The sequence below is a fragment of the Sycon ciliatum genome, chromosome 6 (genome assembly GCF_964019385.1).
Source record: "Sycon ciliatum chromosome 6, ocSycCili1.1, whole genome shotgun sequence".
NCBI classification, from domain to species: Eukaryota; Metazoa; Porifera; class Calcarea; order Leucosolenida; family Sycettidae; genus Sycon; species Sycon ciliatum.
The window spans coordinates 8010796-8031323 of NC_088648.1; the positions used below are offsets into that span (position 1 = coordinate 8010796).

At 46.3% G+C, this 20528-nt stretch overlaps 2 protein-coding genes across 2 annotated transcripts; both read right to left on the minus strand.

Moving 5' to 3' along the window:
- Nucleotides 1-5082: 5082 nt before the first annotated feature.
- Nucleotides 5083-9567, minus strand: LOC135820005 (uncharacterized). Its single transcript, XM_065333306.1, has 5 exons — nucleotides 9281-9567; nucleotides 8594-9079; nucleotides 8059-8211; nucleotides 5567-5779; nucleotides 5083-5189 (listed from the first exon to the last, which is right to left on the minus strand). Exons 1-5 carry the CDS (start codon nucleotides 9354-9356, stop codon nucleotides 5083-5085), a joined length of 1035 nt encoding a protein of 344 aa, XP_065189378.1. The 5' UTR covers nucleotides 9357-9567.
- A 2036-nt stretch (nucleotides 9568-11603) lies between these two features.
- LOC135818815 (uncharacterized) lies at nucleotides 11604-18375 on the minus strand. Its single transcript, XM_065332047.1, has 7 exons — nucleotides 18049-18375; nucleotides 17051-17218; nucleotides 15295-15365; nucleotides 14132-14332; nucleotides 13106-13204; nucleotides 12742-12843; nucleotides 11604-12187 (listed from the first exon to the last, which is right to left on the minus strand). The coding sequence occupies exons 1-7, from the start codon at nucleotides 18128-18130 to the stop codon at nucleotides 12110-12112; spliced, it is 801 nt and encodes a 266-aa protein (XP_065188119.1). The 5' UTR covers nucleotides 18131-18375; the 3' UTR covers nucleotides 11604-12109.
- Nucleotides 18376-20528: the final 2153 nt, after the last annotated feature.

Consider the following 20528-nt stretch of genomic DNA (forward strand, 5'->3'; position numbering starts at 1 on the left):
GATTCGTCCCCATGGTTGTGATATGAGTGCGCATTTAGTTATATTCATTGCATTATTAAGATTATTGTCTCCACGTCGCCTTTTTAAAATAGCATAATTCTGCGATTTTTTCAGCAATGCGAAAAGCATAATTTCACGAAAATATTAGCATAATCCGTCAAGGCCTAGTCCAGAGTCACTCTACTCTACAGTACAGACTGTGTGAAAATTAGTGCAGGGACTACAGGTGCATGCACATGCACATGTAACACAATAGAAAACTAGCAAGGCATTTGGGTAACGGTTTCTTGTCAAGCTTCTGTGTTCAATCTTATGCTTCAGTTGAGTGTACCATGTGCAGTACATGTACATGTACCGGTGTTGGCAAAACTGGGTTTTCTTTTCCTTTCGGTCTTACTTTATGGTTTCACGCAATTGGTTTGGCGAATAAACCCGTTCTCCAATACTGTAGGTAGACTAGAGAACGGAGTTCACTGTGCAGTGCACTCATTCCCATGCTGGTGGCAGTCCGCATACAAAAGGAGTGGAATTTGACAAACAACATGTACATGTACATGTTTCCTTGACAACAGTTTGTACATGTGTTGCTATTGTGACTGATGGCAATGCTGTCGCCGTGCGAATTTGTCCGTTATCACCAAAATGGAAGAGGGGGACACGCGTACTCCGCTCCAACATGCTGGATGGATTTGAAGGTACACTGTACATGTAACTAATCAGATTATCTGTTATTGTTTTTTGTTTTTTTGTTTGTTTTTTTACCTGCTCAAGCCACTTGTACGGGCAAAACCAAAAACAGTTATTATGATTATGTACATGTAGCTAGCATGCACAGTACTGCGTAGTAACTATAATACACTACTAAAACAAGTGAAATTCAGACCATGGTTGTTGATAAAATAATAATTATGGTGGTAAAGACACACCTGGCAATATGGCGGTAAACACACGCCTTTCAGACCAAGCAACTTTAATCTGTTATTGGTAATATCTCCCTTAGGGCACGAAAATACAGTATGCAGGGTATCAGTGTACAGTGCTGACAACTGAAATCCGACTCCTGACCGGTGCGCTCACATCGCAAAGAGTTTTTAGAAGACCCAACACCGGATGGCAAAACTACGAAACAAAGACCGCTAGAATATGGCCGCGCCGCTCAGGGGTCGTCGGATTTCAGTTGCCAGCACTTAACTGTAGATCGACAGTACAGTACTGTACACATTTTTATCAACTTTCATCGAAGCTTTACAGTTAGTACTGTGTTCTCGAATCTCGAGGGTACAGTACTAGTATTAAAAAATCACCCAATGTTCTACCGGTTTCCTTTGGCTGCGAATGTATGCTAGTAGATCCTTTACAGCTTTTCACGCTTTGAATCGATCCAGCCGCGTGTACGTGCCCCATGCCATGCGCCAAGAAGAGGGGAACGAGCCATTGTTGAAAGCGCAAGTCGAGTCCAAGTGATGCGGCTCTTCAGGTACTGTATCTACTTTGAAGCTAGAAAATGAATGACCTGATCCTCTCGTGTACATTGTATTATCCATATAAAAACCGCTCTGTGAGCGGTTCTGAAAAACCTTTACTGGTACTGCCCCGTCGTAAAAGTAAGAAATTAGAACTGGCCCATTGTCCCCCCAAACGCGAACTGATCCACCTAAATCGCGAATGACGGGACCCGAACGCACCAGTAGCACGAGGTCGGGAGGGCACAGGATCACGGCAATTATCATAGGGTAACACCAGTAGTAGTAGTAGAATTTATTATTTTGATAGGTAAGTCTACCGCTAGTACAGCACATGGCCTATGGTCCGGACCAACGTCCCCATCTGCATCCACAGGTAGGAACCTCGTGCTACTGGTGCGTTCGGGTCCCGTCATTCGCGATTTAGGTGGATCAGTTCGCGTTTGGGGGGACAATGGGCCAGTTCTAATTTCTTACTTTTACGACGGGGCAGTACCAGTAAAGGTTTTTCAGAACCGCTCACAGAGCGATTTTTATATGGATAATTTCCGCTCTTTTTCCGTTCCCTCCCCACCCCAACCCCGAAGGTAAACATGATGACCACGCGCGCGATGTACTGTATGTAGCCATGCGACTGCAATAACACACTGATACATACCAGCCCTCCCCGCCTCGCTACCCCGCACACAGATACACAAACATGTGTATGCACACGGCACACACACGTGGCCACGCACACATACGCACATGCACACGGCACAAACAGGAAATTCTTCATGTATAATGCCATGCAAAGCAGTGACCATCGTACTTGAGGAAGTCAGTTGTGAAACAAAAATAATTCAACTACAGCGTGTAGACAAGCTGACGGCCAAAGCACAACATAGCAAACATGACATTTGCCCAAGGATTGCAGTTTGCAGACCATGCCATGGAAGCAGCGAATACAGAATGTAAATTATCATACAAAGTGACAAGCAAGGACGTGGCCATCATACACCAGAAACTTGCAGAAAGTCACATATCCAACAGATAGAGAAGTGAACAGCAATCTGATACAGCCCACACAGGACAAAGCGGACCTGATACTCGTCCCAGGATCGCAAGTGGCAAACCCTTTTCAATGCATAACATGCAGGTGTACGTTAGACGCATGAACATCTGACCGTGTCGCCAGCATACAATGTCATCACATGTTTACTCCACAAGTTACACACATGCACAGTAGAAGCACAATAAAAGCAATGGAAAAGTACGATGTGGTTGCTGAAGCATCTTCACACTTCAAATTCAGACTTCAATGTGGTCGTCACGGGATGATATACCTGCAAGATACAAGTGATGAAGAAAGAAAGCAGAAGGTCGTGAGGTAGGCTATGAGACACCGCAAACGGTTCACCTACATGTCTGTTCAGGGCTAGTGCACTCACACGGAGAATTGTCATAATCGAGCATTTCCCAAACTGAGAAGTGCAATGAAATCCACTTGCATGCACAGGAGCAATTTTGCAATATTATGATGCGCAATTCAACACGATCTGCGATGCTGCGTGCGATGTGCCCTGCTGTCATGATAGTGACAGTCACCGCGGTATGTTTTGTCAACGTCGCCCGTGCACTCTTCTGTCAAGTCCAAAGTGCTCACATACTTGGCAATGTTTTTGCAGTGATTAACTTTTATCCTAGTTATGTCACGGGTAACTTTAATGAAGTACCCGCAGACCGTGTCGATCTGCACATCGTCCACTCTCTCATGTACTTGGCCTGCTTTGTCTGTGTATCCATTTCATGTGCGATCCACAAAATCGACTAGACAGTGGGTGCAATACGCTCTCTACCTGAAGACGTTCTTCTGGCGACATCTCGCCATGTACTTGGCCTGGCTTTGTCTTTGTATCCATTTCATGTTCGATCAACAAAATCTCAATGCACTACAGAGACTAGACAGTGGGTGCAATACGCTCTCTATCTGAAGACGTGAACCATTAATTTTTTTGGAAAAGTTATACGTACACCTGAAACGTAATGAAGTACAGGAATAGAGAGAGTGACTACAATACGCTCTCGACCTTATATAGTGATAACGTGAGTACAAGACACTCTCCACCTGATAACGTGTTAGAAGGTAACATGGCTACAGTCCCACCGTACCCTTCCGACACGACTGTGGACCATTAAATTTTTTTGAGAAGTTATACGTACACGCGATACCCTGGCACACACTGGCAACATATCAATGGGGTGCCTTACCGTCGTCTAGAGGAGACGTCTTCGCAGCAATATTTTCCCTCCTGCGCATTCAGTCGCCGACGCGACAGCGTTCACGGGGCCGTTCCAGTTGCGGAAGACATTCGATTCATCGGGCCAATTCAGAAACAGGGCCGTGGACACACAGGGGGCAGAGGAGAGACATTGTTAGTGGACAAGAAATATGCAGTGGCAAGTGGCGAGTGCCGCATGGGTGTCAAGTTGTCATGCACAATTCAGCTATTACTTACGGTCCAGCTAGTCCTGCCATTGCTCGCTCGTCCTGGTTCCTCCTCGTTCGTCTTCCTGCACGTCTGCACTTCTCCTTAACCACCGTTGGCTTTGCGGTACGGGGGTGCCGGAAGGAATTCCCACCATGTATCCATGTACATGAAGTCCCACCATGACTCTCCATGTACATGTCCACGGCCACGTCAGCAGTTTGTATAGTACCGGAAGGAGTTCCCACGATGTCTCCAAAGGCCTAGAGCGGACGTCTTTGCAGCAATTCTTTTCGCCCTGCGCATTCAGTTCACCGACGATGTCTCCAAAGGCAAAGGCCTAGAGCCTAGTAGAGGGGACGTCTTTGCAGCAATTCTTTTCACCCTAGTACCCTGCACATTCACTCCGCCGACACGACAGCGTTTACGGGGCCGTTCCAGGTGCAAAAGGTCCACGTCAGCAGTTCTCAACTATTTCGCTTACGGGATAGTCGCCGCGACAGCGTTTAAGGGGTCGTTCCAGGTGCAAAAGGTATCCATCAATGGCACTTTGCAGTATGGGTTACGAAAAGGGGCCTCCTCGTTCGACTTCTGCAGTTCTCCTTCCCGTCAGGGGTACGGAAAGGGGCCTCCTCGCAGTTGTCCTTGCCGTCAGGTACTAGGTCCACGTCATGCAGTTCTCAACTATTTCGCGTACGGGATAGTCGTCTTTGTCGTACGCGACATCGGTTACCGAGTGTCATTGGCACAAAGCAGACCGTTGACGGGGTCACGTGTCAAAAAAGTATCAACAACGTGTCGACTACGTGTCGACCACGTGTATAGCGGTACACTCAGCGGTACACTAATTCTCGTGCCATTCTCGTGTCACAAAACTGGAACATCGAGTACCAGTATGGAAAGGCTTCAGACAGGAAGCCTTTCCAATCTGCGTAGAATGTAATGCTGGGGGGGGGGGGGGGGGTACGTACTGCTCCAGGTCTGAACGGAAGGTGATCGTGCAGAAGCACAGCCATACATACCCCCCCCCCCCATACCCCATACATATCCCCCCCCCTACCCCATACATACCCCCATACCCCATACATACCCCCCATACCCCATACATACCCCATACCCCATACGTACATCCATACACCATTATGGAGTGTCTACATGTACATGTACATGACTGTATTGTTCGGACACACACTTACACAGCGCTGCTGGTTTCCACCTTGACTCCAGATGCGCGTCTTCTTCCACCTCCAGTGAAGTTCTAGCAAAGACAAGAAGTCAACAGCATACAGGCCGTACATTTCTGCTATCGAATTTGAATTCCTTTTCACTGTGGAAGCCTCCTCTCCCAGGGTTATCCCCTTGATAAAAAATAAATACAAAATATACAAATACACAGATCCGATGTAATTACGGAAAATCACTTTCAAATACAGATGCTTCAAAACTCAAAAGTTTCATAAAATGTAAGACTGTGTTGTGTGAGCTTCCTACATCTTTACATCAGGTAAGAAAGGAGTGGGGGTGGGGGTGGGGGTGGGGGGGGGGGGGTGGGGGTGGGGGGGGGGGATGGGGGTGAAACCAGTAGTTACGAACAGTACTGCCGATGACACACGTGACGTGAGTACAGATCCTTACCTGGAAAAAATCTCCTTGACGATCTAACGGATCTGGAACGCCAGGCAACAATCAAAACGAGCATTGCCAGCCCGAACACTGCCAGCGTGACGCCCATAGCGACAATGGCCCCGTTGCCGGCCTCCGTTATCCTCTGCTGCTCTGGGCTCATAGTGCGTGATGAAGCTGGAAGGACATGCTCCGACGTCACTCTATGTGGCTTACTGGCCTGATCTAATGTGGAGAAGCAAAGCAGAATGAAGAAAACGGGAACATGTACATGGAGAGAGGGAGGGGGAGAGAAAAAGAGAGAGAGAGAGAGAGAGAGAGAGAGAGAGAGAGAGAGAGAGAGAGAGAGAGAGAGAGAGAGAGAGCGAGAGAGAGAGAGAGCGAAAGCGAGAGCGAGAGAGAGAGAGAGAGAGAGAAAGAGAGAGAGAGAGATCACTTTTGAGGCCATTGATAGTCAAATGTAGATTGCTATACATGTACAATAGTACTGCTACTCAATGAGTGCTCAATACCAGCTCAATACTCGCTCAATACCCGCTCAGTACCCGCTCAATACCGGCTCAATATCTGCACATTGGCAGAGTGTCTGTGCCGAGGTGCAAGTCCCAGTTTCCACGCCGAAAGCCCTTACAAGGCGGGAGTCATACTGATGACACTTTTAAAAGGTGATAATAGCAGTGCTGAATGGCCAGTGAAACACATCTTCGTCGATAAAAGATCCCCTGGCGCTCATGTGCCTAGCACTTTGAACATTGGGAGCTGGGTCTGAACCTGGTGCTGCAGGTAGGATCCGTTAAAATAAAGGCGATTTCCCTGGTACAGCACTGTACATAATATAATAATAATATTCTCGTATCCGTTCCCAAGGGGAACTCACGACAATGGAGTGAAAAACATAAACAAAAATAAAAACAGGGTGATGTGGAGATAATAGTGTTACGTGTACATAATTGTTAGATTGACAGCATGAAACAAGGAGGAGGACACTGTGTTCGAAAACAGTGACCTTGCATGTAGTTTCCAGGTTCCTAAAGAATTCAGCGACAAAATATTGAACATACATGTTATTATCTAGCTCTTCCGTAAATGCATCCAACGTGTGTGCCCAAACGTGTAAAAAAGACAAACTCTCAATTCCCTCAAGTTTTTTAGGAAACAATAAGATCAACAATGAAGTGATTTACAAACATAAGTAGTTGACGTGACCAATGTGTAGCCGGGGCGTTCCGACGTGGTGAAGGCCTACCCATGGCCACGTCGGGACATCACCAACCCCGTCTACAGAGAGCACCTTCTCGCGACAGTGTCATGGTGATGACAAAAAACTGTTTACAGCTGACGAGCTGAGAGAAGGACACCATGGGCAGAAGTTGGAAAGAAAAAGAAAAAGAAGTTTTTATACAAGTTAAAAAAGAGCGAAGACAACAAGACGAAATCAGGAGTAGTCTCCTAACCCCCTAGCATCACGAGGGTCAGAACTGGGTGCGATACCCATATGGTTCAAATGGTCCGCAGGGACCGGGGCTCTGCCAACCGCGGAAGGTTGTAGCAAGGTCACTGTTTTCGAACACAGTGTCCTCCTCCTTGTTTCATGCTGTCAATCTAACAATTGCGTGAACTACAAGGTTTATCTAGTCCTGGTTTACCAGTTTGGGATTATATCATGCCATACAATCGCACATGGTATTAGATAACCCAATACTAGTACAGTCCACGGCAGTCAAGGCAAGCGCTGCTGCCAGAGGCATGCCACTGAAGACCATGACCGATCTGAGTGGGCTCAGAATGCGCCCTTTGGACAAGCAATCATGGAGGGAACTCTCAGCCTGAGCTGGTTTTGCTCGCGGCTGCAATGCACGGGGTGATGAACCCAGGACAGAAGCGGACCAGGCATCATGACTTTGCACATTCTATCGTTATGCTGCTTCATTACGCGACCTGTTTTATTATTACTTCGAAGTACAGTACTACTAGTATTAGATAAACCTTGTTAACTCATAGAGTCATATTATAGTTCACACATGTTGTTGGTTTGACAGCATGAAACAAGGTGGATGGTTGTACAGTCAGACCTTGCTTATCCGGTCCTCTTTTATCCGGATCCCTCGCCAGCCGGACGAAAATCGTTGGTTACCGATTTACAGCATATGTCATGCATACATACAGTATGTGTGTTCGATTATCCGGTTCCCTCGCCTATCCGGATATTTTTGTGGAAAATGGATCATGTGTGCGGTTAAGTGAGGTCTTACTGTAGTAAGGTCACTGTTTCCGAACACAGTGTCCTCCACCTTGTTTCATGCTGTCAAACCAACAACATAAATGTACACGTAAACGTTGTAGCGCCCAGTAGAGCTCCCCCGGAGACCAGAGCTTGCCTAGGTCGGTGGAGCACATCAGACCCCGTCACCACGTCCACGATTCATGCCTGCGATGCTGCACCGCTGCTTTGCATGTCATGATTGGAAGCTGTGGCCTTAGTAAAAAAAATTACTTATCTGTACCTGTTGGTATGTCGTAATCTGCATGGACCTCTTTCGTCGGTTCTTTCACGTGGTACACACTGGTAGTGTCCAGCGTCGGTAGCGTTGACGTCAGCGTTTTAGTCGTGGACCGTGCGGGCAAAGTACTGGACGTAGCTGTCACAGGAGTTGGTTCTAGCAAAATGAGAAAAAAACATGATTAAAACGCGCGCACACGCACACCCACACACGTATACACAAACACGCACGCACACACACACACACACACACACACACACACACACACACACACACACACACACACACACACACACAATGACTGTGACATATCGAGAGTTCAGTCAGCTGATGCTCTTCATTGTTGACCTGTTGCTGGACGTTCTTTCTTTATTTTTCGGCGTGAAACAAGTCTTTGTCATTTGGATGACCACCTCTAGTGCGTGTCGGGAAGTTGCAAACGTAAACTGTATGTTCACTATTCTCTCGTGGGTATACTAGTGCATACACATACATGTACATTGTATCTAGCGTATCTAGCGCCTGTAAGAACACTTACCATTTGGGATGAGTTTCTGGCAGAGGAAGCTGAGTTTTTCATTGCAAAAAAAATCGCCCAAACCGTGCTTCTCCGGCCACAAATAGCCACAAAGCTGACTGTTGTCGTCTGTGGGTTCACCAGAACGCCACCGCAGATCCTGAACGATAATGGATGGACGTAGCGATGTCCACCGCCAGTTTTGAGACTGGAAAGAACTGCTAGTGCGCTGGAATGCAAGTCGTTCGAGGCCGACCCAGACTCTACATGAGCATGCCCCACCTTGGCATTCGGTTGTGCACCGGTCTGCCTCGTCGCATTCACACGCCTTCCTTGCAAGCACTGTCTTGGCGCATTGCAGCTCGTGTCCGACCCTGGTGGTGGAGAGATTGCCATCTTGGCTCTCGCAGTAACTCTGAGCTTGGCTGTGTTTCATAGCTCTCGTGAACAGCTTCATTGCAAGTCTCCATTTCCCCTTTCCAACAGGTATATTGCACGCGGTCCAATCTGGAAATAGAGCGAAGCAGAAAGACTAGAGCCATTTTAATTAAGGACTCGGGGCATGGTTATTAAAGTTCGTGCATTTTTGCGCTCAAAAGGCTAGAAGGCTTGAGAAGCACCACCAGCTTTAGAAGTTTCGCTTGTCCGAGCGCGCACAGACAGCACGTGAGTCACGGAAACCTATTCTACAAGTACTACTATAGTTACCTTGCTGAGCATCGCTGAGGACAATGATGGCCAAAAGCAGCAGCAGCAGGCCCAGCCTGTACGAGTGGCGCTCCATTTGCCGATCCTCAGAGGACAAAGCAGATAGGCAACTAGCTTGGACGAGAGCGACTGTAACACTGAACGTTCATTGGATATCCGCTTGCAGGTAATCAGGCAGCTAGCTGCTCGGCTAATACCGACCCCACACGGGCGAGGAAATCGGTTAGGACCCCGAACACTCCTATTATGGAAATCTCTACTTCTCCGACTTATTCAACGCTCATTGGCGGCAGCCAATATAAATAATAATATACTTCTAAATCTAGTTCTATTACATACATTTGAACTCGGATGTTGAGCCAAAGTGAACATGGATAAAAGGAAGGAAAACATGAAACGAGTTATGACTAACTGTCCACCAACGTAACCAGATCATAATTATAGTTAGCGAATGCGACAAAAAAGGCGCTAACAGACGAGGAGTACTGAGACATTCCATGTCAGTTCGTGCCTTTTTGTCGCACTCGCTCGCTGACTGTACAATTAATAAAGATGTGGTTACGTAGTTGGTGGGGGAGTTAGTCGCAACTCGTCACATGTTGTGCTTTCTTTTATCTAATTGTGTGCGTCTTCTCGTAGTACAGTCATAGTACGTTTTTCCAGCGTTCCGCTCTGGCTCGTGCTCACATGATCTAGAGTGCTGGCAACTGAAATCCGACCCCCTGAGCGGTGCGCTCACATCGCGAAGGCACAACACAGGATGGTAAAAGTAGGAAACAGAGACCGCTAGAATGTGAACCCCCCGCTGAGGGCTGTCGGATTTCAGTTGCCAGCACTGTACAATACTCAATAGAGGTTTTCACGGATGCCCATGCTTGGTGGGGTGTGTGCTCTGGTGGGGTGTGGTGGGATGTGTGCTGCTGTTTGGACAGAGCAAACAGTACACTGTACAGGCGTTACAACTTAGCTCTCCATGTATTATTACTACACTGCTGGCAACTGAAATCCGACCCCCTGAGCGGTGCGCTCAGCTGATCAGGGGGTCGGATTTCAGTTTTTCAGCACTGCAGTAGTAGCGTAGTGCACTTGCCCGACTACTAGTACTAGTAGTCCCCTTTGAATCAGTGCTGACACAGGGCAGATCCTAGTATCCGGTTGCACACAGCGTTGTTGTGGATTTAAATAGCGAATCTAGGCATTGTTCGCCTTCGAGGTGTATGGAAATGTATGCTGCTTCAAGCGGAACTGCGGCCCATTGTCCTTGTCATTGGCCTTGCTCGCATACAGAGCCATTCAAAGTTTGGTCATGCGATCTACATGTATGTGTGTATTCAACCTCTGGCTCCACTGACGCAGGAAAACAGATGGTTAAATGTACGTCCGCAAGCTGCATTGATAGTACCTTCTATGCCCAAAGCAAAGAATACATACTACTGCCAGTAGTGAAGTAGATGCGTGGGCTTGTAATTAATTAATCACTATTAAAGGAAGTCAGAAGAAAAGGGAGATTTCGGAAGGAAGGTATTGTGTTTGCAGCGCGCGCGCGCGCGTGTGTGTGTGTATGTTCGCATAATTTAAAAAAAAACTTAATAACAATGGTCCTACTGCGTGTGCGCGCGCCCGTATAACGTGCTTGTGTTTCCAGTGCAAACCCTGGAAGTTTTGAATAGTACAAGACAAGTAGTGCAATGAATATACATCTACATGACTGTACTGTTAAGATGTCAGAAGGCATTTTCATATCCAGCCAGCTTGTGCGTCAGAGGTCACTACGTAATGAAGGCAGCGGGCAGCGCAGAACACGCATAGCTCGCATCAACACTACGTCGTAAAGCTCTTGTTCGGTTGTAGCTTTACGCTGTTATTCTAAAAATCATCATACATGTACAGTTCAGAAATCCCACCACCTGCCTTCAGACGGAGCTAGCTACAATGTAAGTGATCGCGTATCCGATTTGGTCTGATGTAATTTGGTCTGATGTAATTTTGTGGAGGTACATGTGCATGCGCATCTATGCCTGCCTGCAGGAGAGCTCTTTTAACACCGGGCCAAGAAAATTGGTATGATGCTATCTTCGATGAACGGTGTGCGAAACTGGAAAGCCATACGATATTTTGACAACAAACGTCATAATTATCTTCACACTCTTCTAATTGTCCGTAATCTTCACACTCAATGCACGACTTTTAACATGTTGCAGTGCGTTCTGTGACTCCCATACCCACATTGCCATTGGTCGGAATACTTCATGGGCCAGGGAGCTTACCTACTCTTGGCAACAAGGCATGCTCCATTCGAGCCAAACAATCATTTTGTAGGGAGTTCACCAGGGTTAAAAAGTCTGTAATGAAATCATTCGTTCTACGTTAATATTATCCTTTGCCATTTCAAAAGAGAATCAGAAATGTGAGCGAGTTGAAGCGGGAAACATCTGAAGAAAAGCGTGAAAGCCACCCCAGGACTGCTTCATCAACATTGGCTGGACGAGAAGGCAGCAGTGCCTGTTCATCCGGCTTAAGTCAAATAGAGACAGCAAAAATAATACAGCGCTCACGAAAAACATGTCCACTTGAGTGAATTCTTTAAAAAAATGAACAACCTAAAACGCGGCTTTGTAAAGAGTAACAAAAATTATAATGATAATTATCGTCTGCAGTGGCTGAACTGGCAACAGACGCGCTAAGAGGTCAGCGGAGCCGTGGTGGGAATCGATCATTGTCCGAACTGAAATTGGGATGGGAAAACATGCAGTGGTCGAGAAAGAGCCATTTTGAATTTCGACCTTGATGGAATCTCGGCCTGCTTCCTAGGCATCGGGTGCGAATTGATTACTTTCGTTCTGGCAGGTCATAGGTATGGTCACCATGTCCGGAGGGCAGTGCAGGCAATCCAGACCCAGCATACCTCTGCAGTAGAACATCACATAAAACGTACATGTACATTTCAATGTACAGTCAAACCTCTTTAGGACGAACATCAAGGGACCGATTATATTTGTTCGCAATAACGGGAGTTCTTTTTATCCATAATGTTTTACCCAGTGAATACACAGAGTTTTATCCAATATAGTTACGAATACTAGTTCTTCTTAGGCAAACATTTGTCTTATCACAGTTATCAGTGTTCTTCCTAACGAGGCTCCACTGTACAAGTTATGCTGTTGAACTCTTGCAAAAAGTGCTCAATACCGCAAGGGTAGAGCCTAAAACACAAGTTAGCAGTGGAACCAGGCTGAATTACACTGTAACTCTGAGTTTCATAATGGCTATCCGCCAATCCTCAGACAACAAGTCTGACTTGTGTACATGTGCAATGTATGTTGGCCACTTGACTTTATTGCGCAATTATTGTGTTCCTGTGGAGTTAAAGCATGCTACAGAAGGATATGTATTACATGTACTCCGGATGTGCTTCCATCCCTGACTCAACTCCGGAAAGCAATGCCATTCGATAAACTCACCTCCGTTTTGGGTGTCTTGCGCACAGCTGCTGAGATTGGCGAGGCCGTATACCGATCCTGGGCTCGACGCAGCTCCTCCACAGGCGCCAAGTATTCATTCTCCTGTCCAAAGTGCAGAGGAAATACAGAACAGCACAACAGGATGACTAATAGGCTGTGGTGTGTGTGGAGCACCTGGACCAGCGGTGGACTTGGATATCCATTGGCGTTGGCTCATTCGAATTACTTTGCACACCTGTCATGCTGAGTACAAGGAAACAAGATGATAATATTATAATCTGATCTGGCAGGAGTAAGGGACGCGACAGGGAATACTGTCCTCTAGCCTATCGGTGTCTGTGTGTGCGCTGTAGCAAGTTCTAACCGGAGTGTAGGAATCCGAAACGGCTTGGGATTCACGTCGCGCTGTCGCCTCGCTCTGGAATTTCATCCTCTCCTCCACTGGCATCAGGTAGTCCCCATCCTGCAACGCCGCACACATACAATCCAGGCAGGCAGCGTCAATAAGATCGAAGAGAGACAAGAGAGACTGTTTTGGATCTTCACATGAGCACAAGATGTACTGTTGACCTCACAGCTTAGTGCCACATGGCATTGTACAGTCAAACCTCTTTAGGACGAACATCAAGGGACCGATTATGTTTGTTCGCAATAACGGGAGTTCTTCTTATCCATAATTATTATGTTTTACCCAGCGAATACACAGGGTGTTATCCAATACAGTTACGAATACTAGTTCTCCTTAGGCAAACATTTGTCTTCTCAGTGTTCTTCCTAACGAGCCTTCACTGTATCGAAGTGCAGGGGCCGCGTGGCCCGCCGCTATTCCTATCACCAGGCTGCGGCTGGATTTCACCGACTGCCATCGTAAAACCCCAAACGCCAACTACATCAACAATTATAACCACCTCCCTGGCATTAGCATTGCCTGTGGGTGTACTCGAAATTCAGAAATATTATTTTTCGGCTCGGATGGAGAGCCAAGGATAAATTTATAGAAAAGAAACAGGGCCAAGGAACTACAAGTTACGCTATAATGTCCACTAACACCACCAGTTACTAAAAAATCAGCTCACGCAGTACATTTACCGTCGGTCAGTGTCGTGCAATGTTATCGCATGAGCTGATTGTTTAGTAACTGGTGGTGTTAGTGGACAGTACAGCGTGACTTATAGTTTCTTGGTCCTTTTTCTTGTCTACAAAATATTTTTTGGGCTCAATATTTTAAGTTTGAGAGCAAAAGACCAGGTTACTTGAACAGAAAATTTAGGTACAGAGAAACCATTCCGTATCGGATGATGTGCGTTTATGTCCGGTGCGGCTATTGAAGTTTTATGCACCGAAAACATTTGTTCAGAAAATTTATGAAGTAAATTACAGCAGTACTTACTGGCAACGCTGGTGCAGCCGGAGCATGACCACTCACGTGACGTGCCCACGGTGGCGGCCCACTGCCATCTGCAGCTGACGGTAAGGACGACGATGGTACAGGTACAGGAGGTGCAGACGGGATGGCCTCAGCTCCAATAGATGCATAGGAACAGTCTTCGATCTGACCCGGCGCTCTTCCACCACGATCGGGTGAAGAATCCTAATTTATGAACATCATGGTGAGAACGACAAAATGACAATACGCATAAGAAGGGGCGCAATTTTTTCTTCTTTTTTTTGTGAGCATGATGTCCGCATGAGGCTGAAACCGTCGGCTAAGGGCAAACAGCCTCACCATCACTTTGCTCCCACTATGCAATTTGCTGTCTTTGCCTATGATTTATGAGCTATGACTATAGCAAAAAACTCTTTCGGATGCATGGTTCTGCTCTAGCTCTGGGTTCCCAGCACTTTTGTTGTGAGCCCCTGCAAGCCTCCCTCTACTTCTCACCCCCCCCCCCCCCCTACTTCACACCCCCCCCCCTACTTCTCACTCCCTCCCCCTACTTCTCACCCCCTCCCTCTACTTCTCAGCCCCCCCCCCATACTTCTCCCTCCCTCCCCCCCCCCTACTTCTCCCCCTCCCCCCCCCTACTTCTCACCCTTTCTTTCTACTTCAGTACCAACACATTTTACCAGCGCTCTTTCTCTCCACACCCATATCGTTACGCAGGCGACACAGTTCACAAGCTCATCCTCTTCTCATTGTTCTGTTGGTATTCACGGTTTATCCACCCGAGTCACTGGTTGCTTGCCTACACTTGGATTGTTCACTCTACGGGATGGGCCATGCCCGAACATTTGTTGAAGCTACCATAAAGGTTACCCGCAGCAGAGAAACCATGCCTGTATTGGTCAAGAGATTTGAGTCTTGGAGACAGGCCTAGACACAATTATAGTCTTTACACGTTACAGGCTATGTGGATGATTCAGAAGCTTTCGCTTTGTCTGAGAAATTGTCTCTCATTGCTGTGCAAATTAGTTTCACAAAAATATTATTGTGTTAGATAAAGTCACTAACTTAGATTGTATTCTAAACGATAAAAAGTAAAAAAAACATTATTCTAGAGACGCCATGTGTGGATAGGAGGTGAATTAAGCAGCTAACAATTTCAATCTTACCCGCTGCTGGCCGATGTTCTCGCCTTCCTTTCTGCCCAGCCGTGACCTGATCATTGCTAACGCGTCTTCCGCTGGAAGTTAGAGATGGATAGAGTGCAGAAAACGTTCCTCAAACAACAAGTAAGTTTCAGGTCATTCTCTGTGCGCACCATACCTTCAAAGTGTGCACAATGTCCAGTTCTTAGCAATGTTATGATCCTCGGAACAACACCTATAGCGAATAAGACCACACAACCCCGAGTATAGCAGCAGGTCAGTCTGCTGATGATTGCCTTTCAGAATGAAACTGGTCAATAGAGACATTTATAAAATTGATCACTTTTTGTTCCACCGGATTTTAGTTGTACTAAGCTCTGTACATCGTGTTTGAGCACTGTGACCGGCAGTCAAAGTTCTTCTGTGATCCTCGGAACCAACGAGCATCCTGTATTGATAATGCGTCATGCAAGACAAGTCTGTTGTCAACTAACTAAAAATCGCCTAATGCGCATTTCCACCAAGGATGCATAATAATTATGCGGAAAGTGTTTGGATGACACATGGGCAGAGCTTCTTACAACAGGACCCTTGTCAGGATCTATTGGATGTCCATGCGTTGCCCTTGGCGGATTATGCTCGAAATATAGCTGAATTGTGCTTTCCAGTATGCCCAAATTATGCCAGTGATTATGCTACATTATGCTGGAATTATGCGAATGATGGTGCTATACTGTACCCTTGCACTCTTGTTGTACTTTGCAACGTTTCAATGACTCCGGCACCATGCCAGCACGGATTATAATTTATAAGGGGTAACGTTCGCCAGGTATTTTCCCGTAGCATGCCTAAATGTGCCTGGAGCATTAATCCTCAGCCAGCATCGGTATGCCGACCGTCTGGTCTCAGAAGTCCTTTTGCGCCAGGGCATAATATTTAGACAAAATCCGAAGATTATGCCGGAAATGATGCCAGCATAATCCGCCAAGGGCTATCCAAGCCCATACCTTGTGTTATCTATACTATTATCCATTGACTTGACGGCAACATAAAATATTCGTTCCCTGTCATCAAGAGTTTTGTCATTCACGCACAATCTGCAAACAGAACTGTTTTGTGCTTTGTGGACTCATCAGCGCAGCACAGAGAAAATGAGGCCGAGCCTGATAGCAATGGAAAATAAAATTTCCAAAGCCAGATCTAAACCAGGCCCAAACGTACCTTGCCAGAGTGCTCAAACTGTTATTCATACATGTATTCCACCCAATGACAAAACAGGCCCGCCGAGCATTCTATGAGATGTAACGTGATTCGTAATGAAAAGACCGTTTTGTAGTTGAAGGAACGATGCGTTATACATGTGCAAGGGGCTGCATTGGATTTTATGGACAATAAGTACGTTTATCCAGACTTTCTTGTTTTGAAAAGCGTTCATCAATCAGACAATGACATGATTTTTTACCTATGCCAATAATCCACACTCCGTTGATCAGGTCTGTGCTTATACTTCCTCTGAGAAAGAAAAATCAACCCGGTATCCATCAGGTTAAAAATGTCACGGTTCGCGAGAGACTCAGGTAGGGACTGCGCTCCGCATCTGTAGAAACGCCACCACCCTCAAGGATGAAGTGAATGTTATTTTCGGTCTTTTGGTGACTTTGGTGGTTGGTCTGATTCTTTCGCCTCCAACCGCTTTAGGAGCTGCATCTGCTTTTTGATCCTTGATCCTTTGAGTACAACCGTTAAGAGGTAATATTTTCAAAAATAGACAAGTACTAACCTGTTGCTCTTATGCGTTCCATGGTGAGTCTTCCTGTTTTGAAAAGCCACGCAACAAGCACCCCACCGCTTATCAAGATGAGCATGGTGAGGGTAATCCCAACTGCTGTGCCAGCTGAGTTAGAGCTCCTGCTTCCGCCGGACGCTGTGCCTGTCGAGTTTCTTTGTACTGTACAATTCCCAGACGATAGATATGTGGATTGGGTATTGGAAAGAACTCAGAAATCGGGAGTTGTAGCCAAAGTTCTACTTTTATAACTACCATAAGACATTAGCACTTGTATTCTACTTGAGAATGGGTTCTACTACGGTGTATTCAGTAATGTCATTGATAAATTCGAGCTTCAAACGTTGGGGGAGGGGGGGGGGTGTTGCTTCGCTTTCAAATACATTTCATCTGTACTTTTCTGCGACCCACAACTAGTTGGGAACTCGTGGCCTGGTGCATGGGAATTAATTTCAAAGGATGCAACGCCTGCGAAATTCGGTCTTTGACCACTTTGTCTTTGGTGGTGGGTCTGATCTACTCAACACCCATCACTTTAAGAGCTGCATCTGCATCGCCGTGAATTGACCGTTTTTGCAATTGTCCCCATGTCGACACCATCCAGTGTAACCAACCTGAAAATACATGGTCTAAAATAGCTGTGTGATTCAGGCTGAGTTTGTATCTTAATATTGACTGGGTACGAGGTCAATATAGGAAATGAAAGCCGAGTAAAAGACTGAGGCGAAGCCAAGGTCTTTTACGAGGTCTTTTATTTCCTATACTGACCAAGTACGAAGTCAATATTAGATTTATCACGACTAGCCAAAGCCTGTGTTCAAACGCTAAAAAGGAGTAAAAAAAGCGGCCAATATAGCCCTATGGAGTGAAATATGCAGGAATATTTGACTGCTTAGGTATGGCAAAAATCTATTGGAGTCAATACTAAGGGAGTGATAAACTGTTATTTGTGGCTGTTCTAGCAGAATAATAATTATGATGGTCTGACTTACGGTCTCCTTGGGACATGCATGTGGCCAACCGTGTCCACCAGAGTAGAGCCATCAGGTGAAAGATAGACCGCCTGCTTGCCATCTCTGTCACGCGTGGAAATCAAGGTGGATCTGAGGCTGAACTCGTCAAGTAAAGCGTCCCAGAGGAAGGATGATCCAACGCACGCACTGCCTACGCAAACGTTCTTACGCCATGAGAGAAGTACCCTGCACTCTTAATAGTTGTGCTCTCCACTAACGAGGTAACCAATTGAGATCGTGAACGGAAAATCACAATGAACCTATCTGACTCTGCTTTGGAGAATACGAAGGTCTCTCGATTATTATGAAGCGATACCGCTGTTCTTGTGGAACGCTGTACTTCGTGCTGGGCACAGGCTGGCATTGGAATACGCGTGGCAGTCATCGGACTTCAAGAGAGACAGGCTGATGATCACTAATTTTGACGTCTGGTAAACACAGGTTCGGATGTGCTCCCAGCTGATACTAAGGTAGATCATCATCATCAGGAAGGGTATGTGCGCACGAGTGTGTTAGGCATGTGTGTTAAAAATTATTATGATGTGTGTGTGTGTGTGTGGGGGGGGGTGGGTGTGTGTATGCGTGCGCATGTGAGCGTGTGTACTTCGAAGTGTGTGTGTGTGTGTGTGTGTGTGTGTGTGTGTGAGAGAGAGAGAGAGAGAGAGAGAGAGAGAGAGCTAGTTTATTTAAGGTTGTGTGTGTGTGTGTGTGTGTGTGTGTGTGTGTGTGTGTGCTTGTGTGCACGCCCGCGCGTGTATGCGTGTGAGTGAGGGCGCGTGAGTATGTGCGTGCGTTTTTCTGAGCGCACGCATACATGCCTCACCATAACTCCTGGCCAATATCTTCCAGTTCATCTCATCCGGCGGCTATAATCAATTCCGGTTGTCTTTACACCAGGCATCCGATCTCAGAAGTAGTAGCTTTGCTTTGAATGGAGCTCGGAAATGTACAAGTTATAACGAGGCAGCCATGTTGGATGCATAGATGCCATTCTTTGATAGCCGGTGTGTGAAAAGGATCCTACGCCGCTCAAGATGTGTCTAGCTAACAGATAAAGAAAAACCTTGCCCTTGATTTGCTGTTACCCCTAGGTTAGAAATCATTGGAGATCAATTATTATTGATTGTAATCGGATAGAGAATCACTGTTTTTCTTGGCTTCATGTTTCTTGTAAGGCATCGAGGCCGATCATGGTCCATGGATGGTGAAGGTCTCTGGTTTTTGTTTTCAAGTTTTACTGAACATCGCAAACCAAACGGGCATTGATGCCCAATGTTATGATGGCGATAGGGTAAAAATGAAATGTGGCTCGATAAAGCGCGAGCTGTACTCGAGAAAATGAGAAAGTAGTCAATAGAAAATGCATGTACTGTAAAGTTCGATCCTTGAACTTTGTTACTTATTTCGAGCACACACACCCAACATGCGAGAGCATTCTATTTTGATTTCACTTCTTGGAAACATAAACAACAAGAACAAAGAAATGCAATCACTCCAGATTATCAGCACTGGACGGAAGGTGCTAGAAGCAGTAGAAGAAGATAGAAGGATCCAGAACCGGATGTGTACAATACGATGACAAGCTAGACCACATAGGTTGGTTGATCATGAACGCGTGTCATGTGCAGGTAAGCCGTACATGGATGGAGAGTCATGCGATGGCATAGCAAGGCACTAGATGACTGTGCATGATAATTACAAGCAACACATACAACTCATGTGTAGCACACATGCAACATGTACCGGTGATTCCAAGCCAAGTTCTAACAGAATTAAATTTTACAATCAGAGAGAAATGGAAGATGGGGACCGATGCCAGAGGGAGGTAATATTTGGCAAGATAAACCAGGTTCGAGTTATGGTGTTGGTTATTACCTTCTCTGCCAACTTGCTTCTTTCGGTCCATCAAACTGGGGATTCGTTTCATCGTATCAATTTTGCTTCTTCTAGCTCGGCGGAGAACGGAGAGGGAGGGTTTTGCTTGTTACAGGTGTGACAGGACATGCTGTGTGCTGCCATTTTGCGGCTGCCTGGAACGAAATGGATCAGCCACTCTGCTGAGTGTTACCAGCGTCGACCCACTGCTCAGCAGAAGCTTCCATTCCGCTGAAAGTGCTCCATCCAATGCAAGTGAACATTCATTATCAAGTTGTTAGATGGTCGACTTAATAATGTTGTGACGGGTATTAAAATGTAATCGTTAAGAGATCGCCCTAGAGGTCGCCCTAGAGAGACAGAGAGACAGAGAGGGAGAGAGAGAGGCAGAGAGAGACAGAGAGAGGCAGAGAGAGGCAGAGAGAGGCAGAGAGAGAGAGACAGAGAGAGACAGAGGGAGACAGAGAGAGGCAGAGAGAGACAGAGAGAGACAGAGAGAGAGACAGAGAGAGACAGAGAGAGAGACAGAGAGAGAGGCAGAGAGAGAGACAGAGACACACAGAGAGCAGAGGAGAGAGAGAAAG

Excerpts from the sequence above, each read along its gene's own strand:
- LOC135820005 (XM_065333306.1), bottom strand. The coding sequence starts at position 9,356 with ATGGAGCGCCACTCGTACAGGCTGGGCCTGCTGCTGCTGCTTTTGGCC. Across the intron at positions 9,080-9,280 it reads CCTCAGCGATGCTCAGCAAG|ATTGGACCGCGTGCAATATA; the intron begins GTAACTATAGTA and ends CTCTATTTCCAG. Across the intron at positions 8,212-8,593 it reads CCAGAAACTCATCCCAAATG|AACCAACTCCTGTGACAGCT; the intron begins GTAAGTGTTCTT and ends TCATTTTGCTAG.
- LOC135818815 (XM_065332047.1), bottom strand. The coding sequence starts at position 18,130 with ATGGCAAGCAGGCGGTCTATCTTTCACCTGATGGCTCTACTCTGGTGG. Across the intron at positions 15,366-17,050 it reads GGAACGCATAAGAGCAACAG|CGGAAGACGCGTTAGCAATG; the intron begins GTTAGTACTTGT and ends TCTAACTTCCAG. Across the intron at positions 12,188-12,741 it reads GCAAGACACCCAAAACGGAG|AGGTATGCTGGGTCTGGATT; the intron begins GTGAGTTTATCG and ends GTTCTACTGCAG.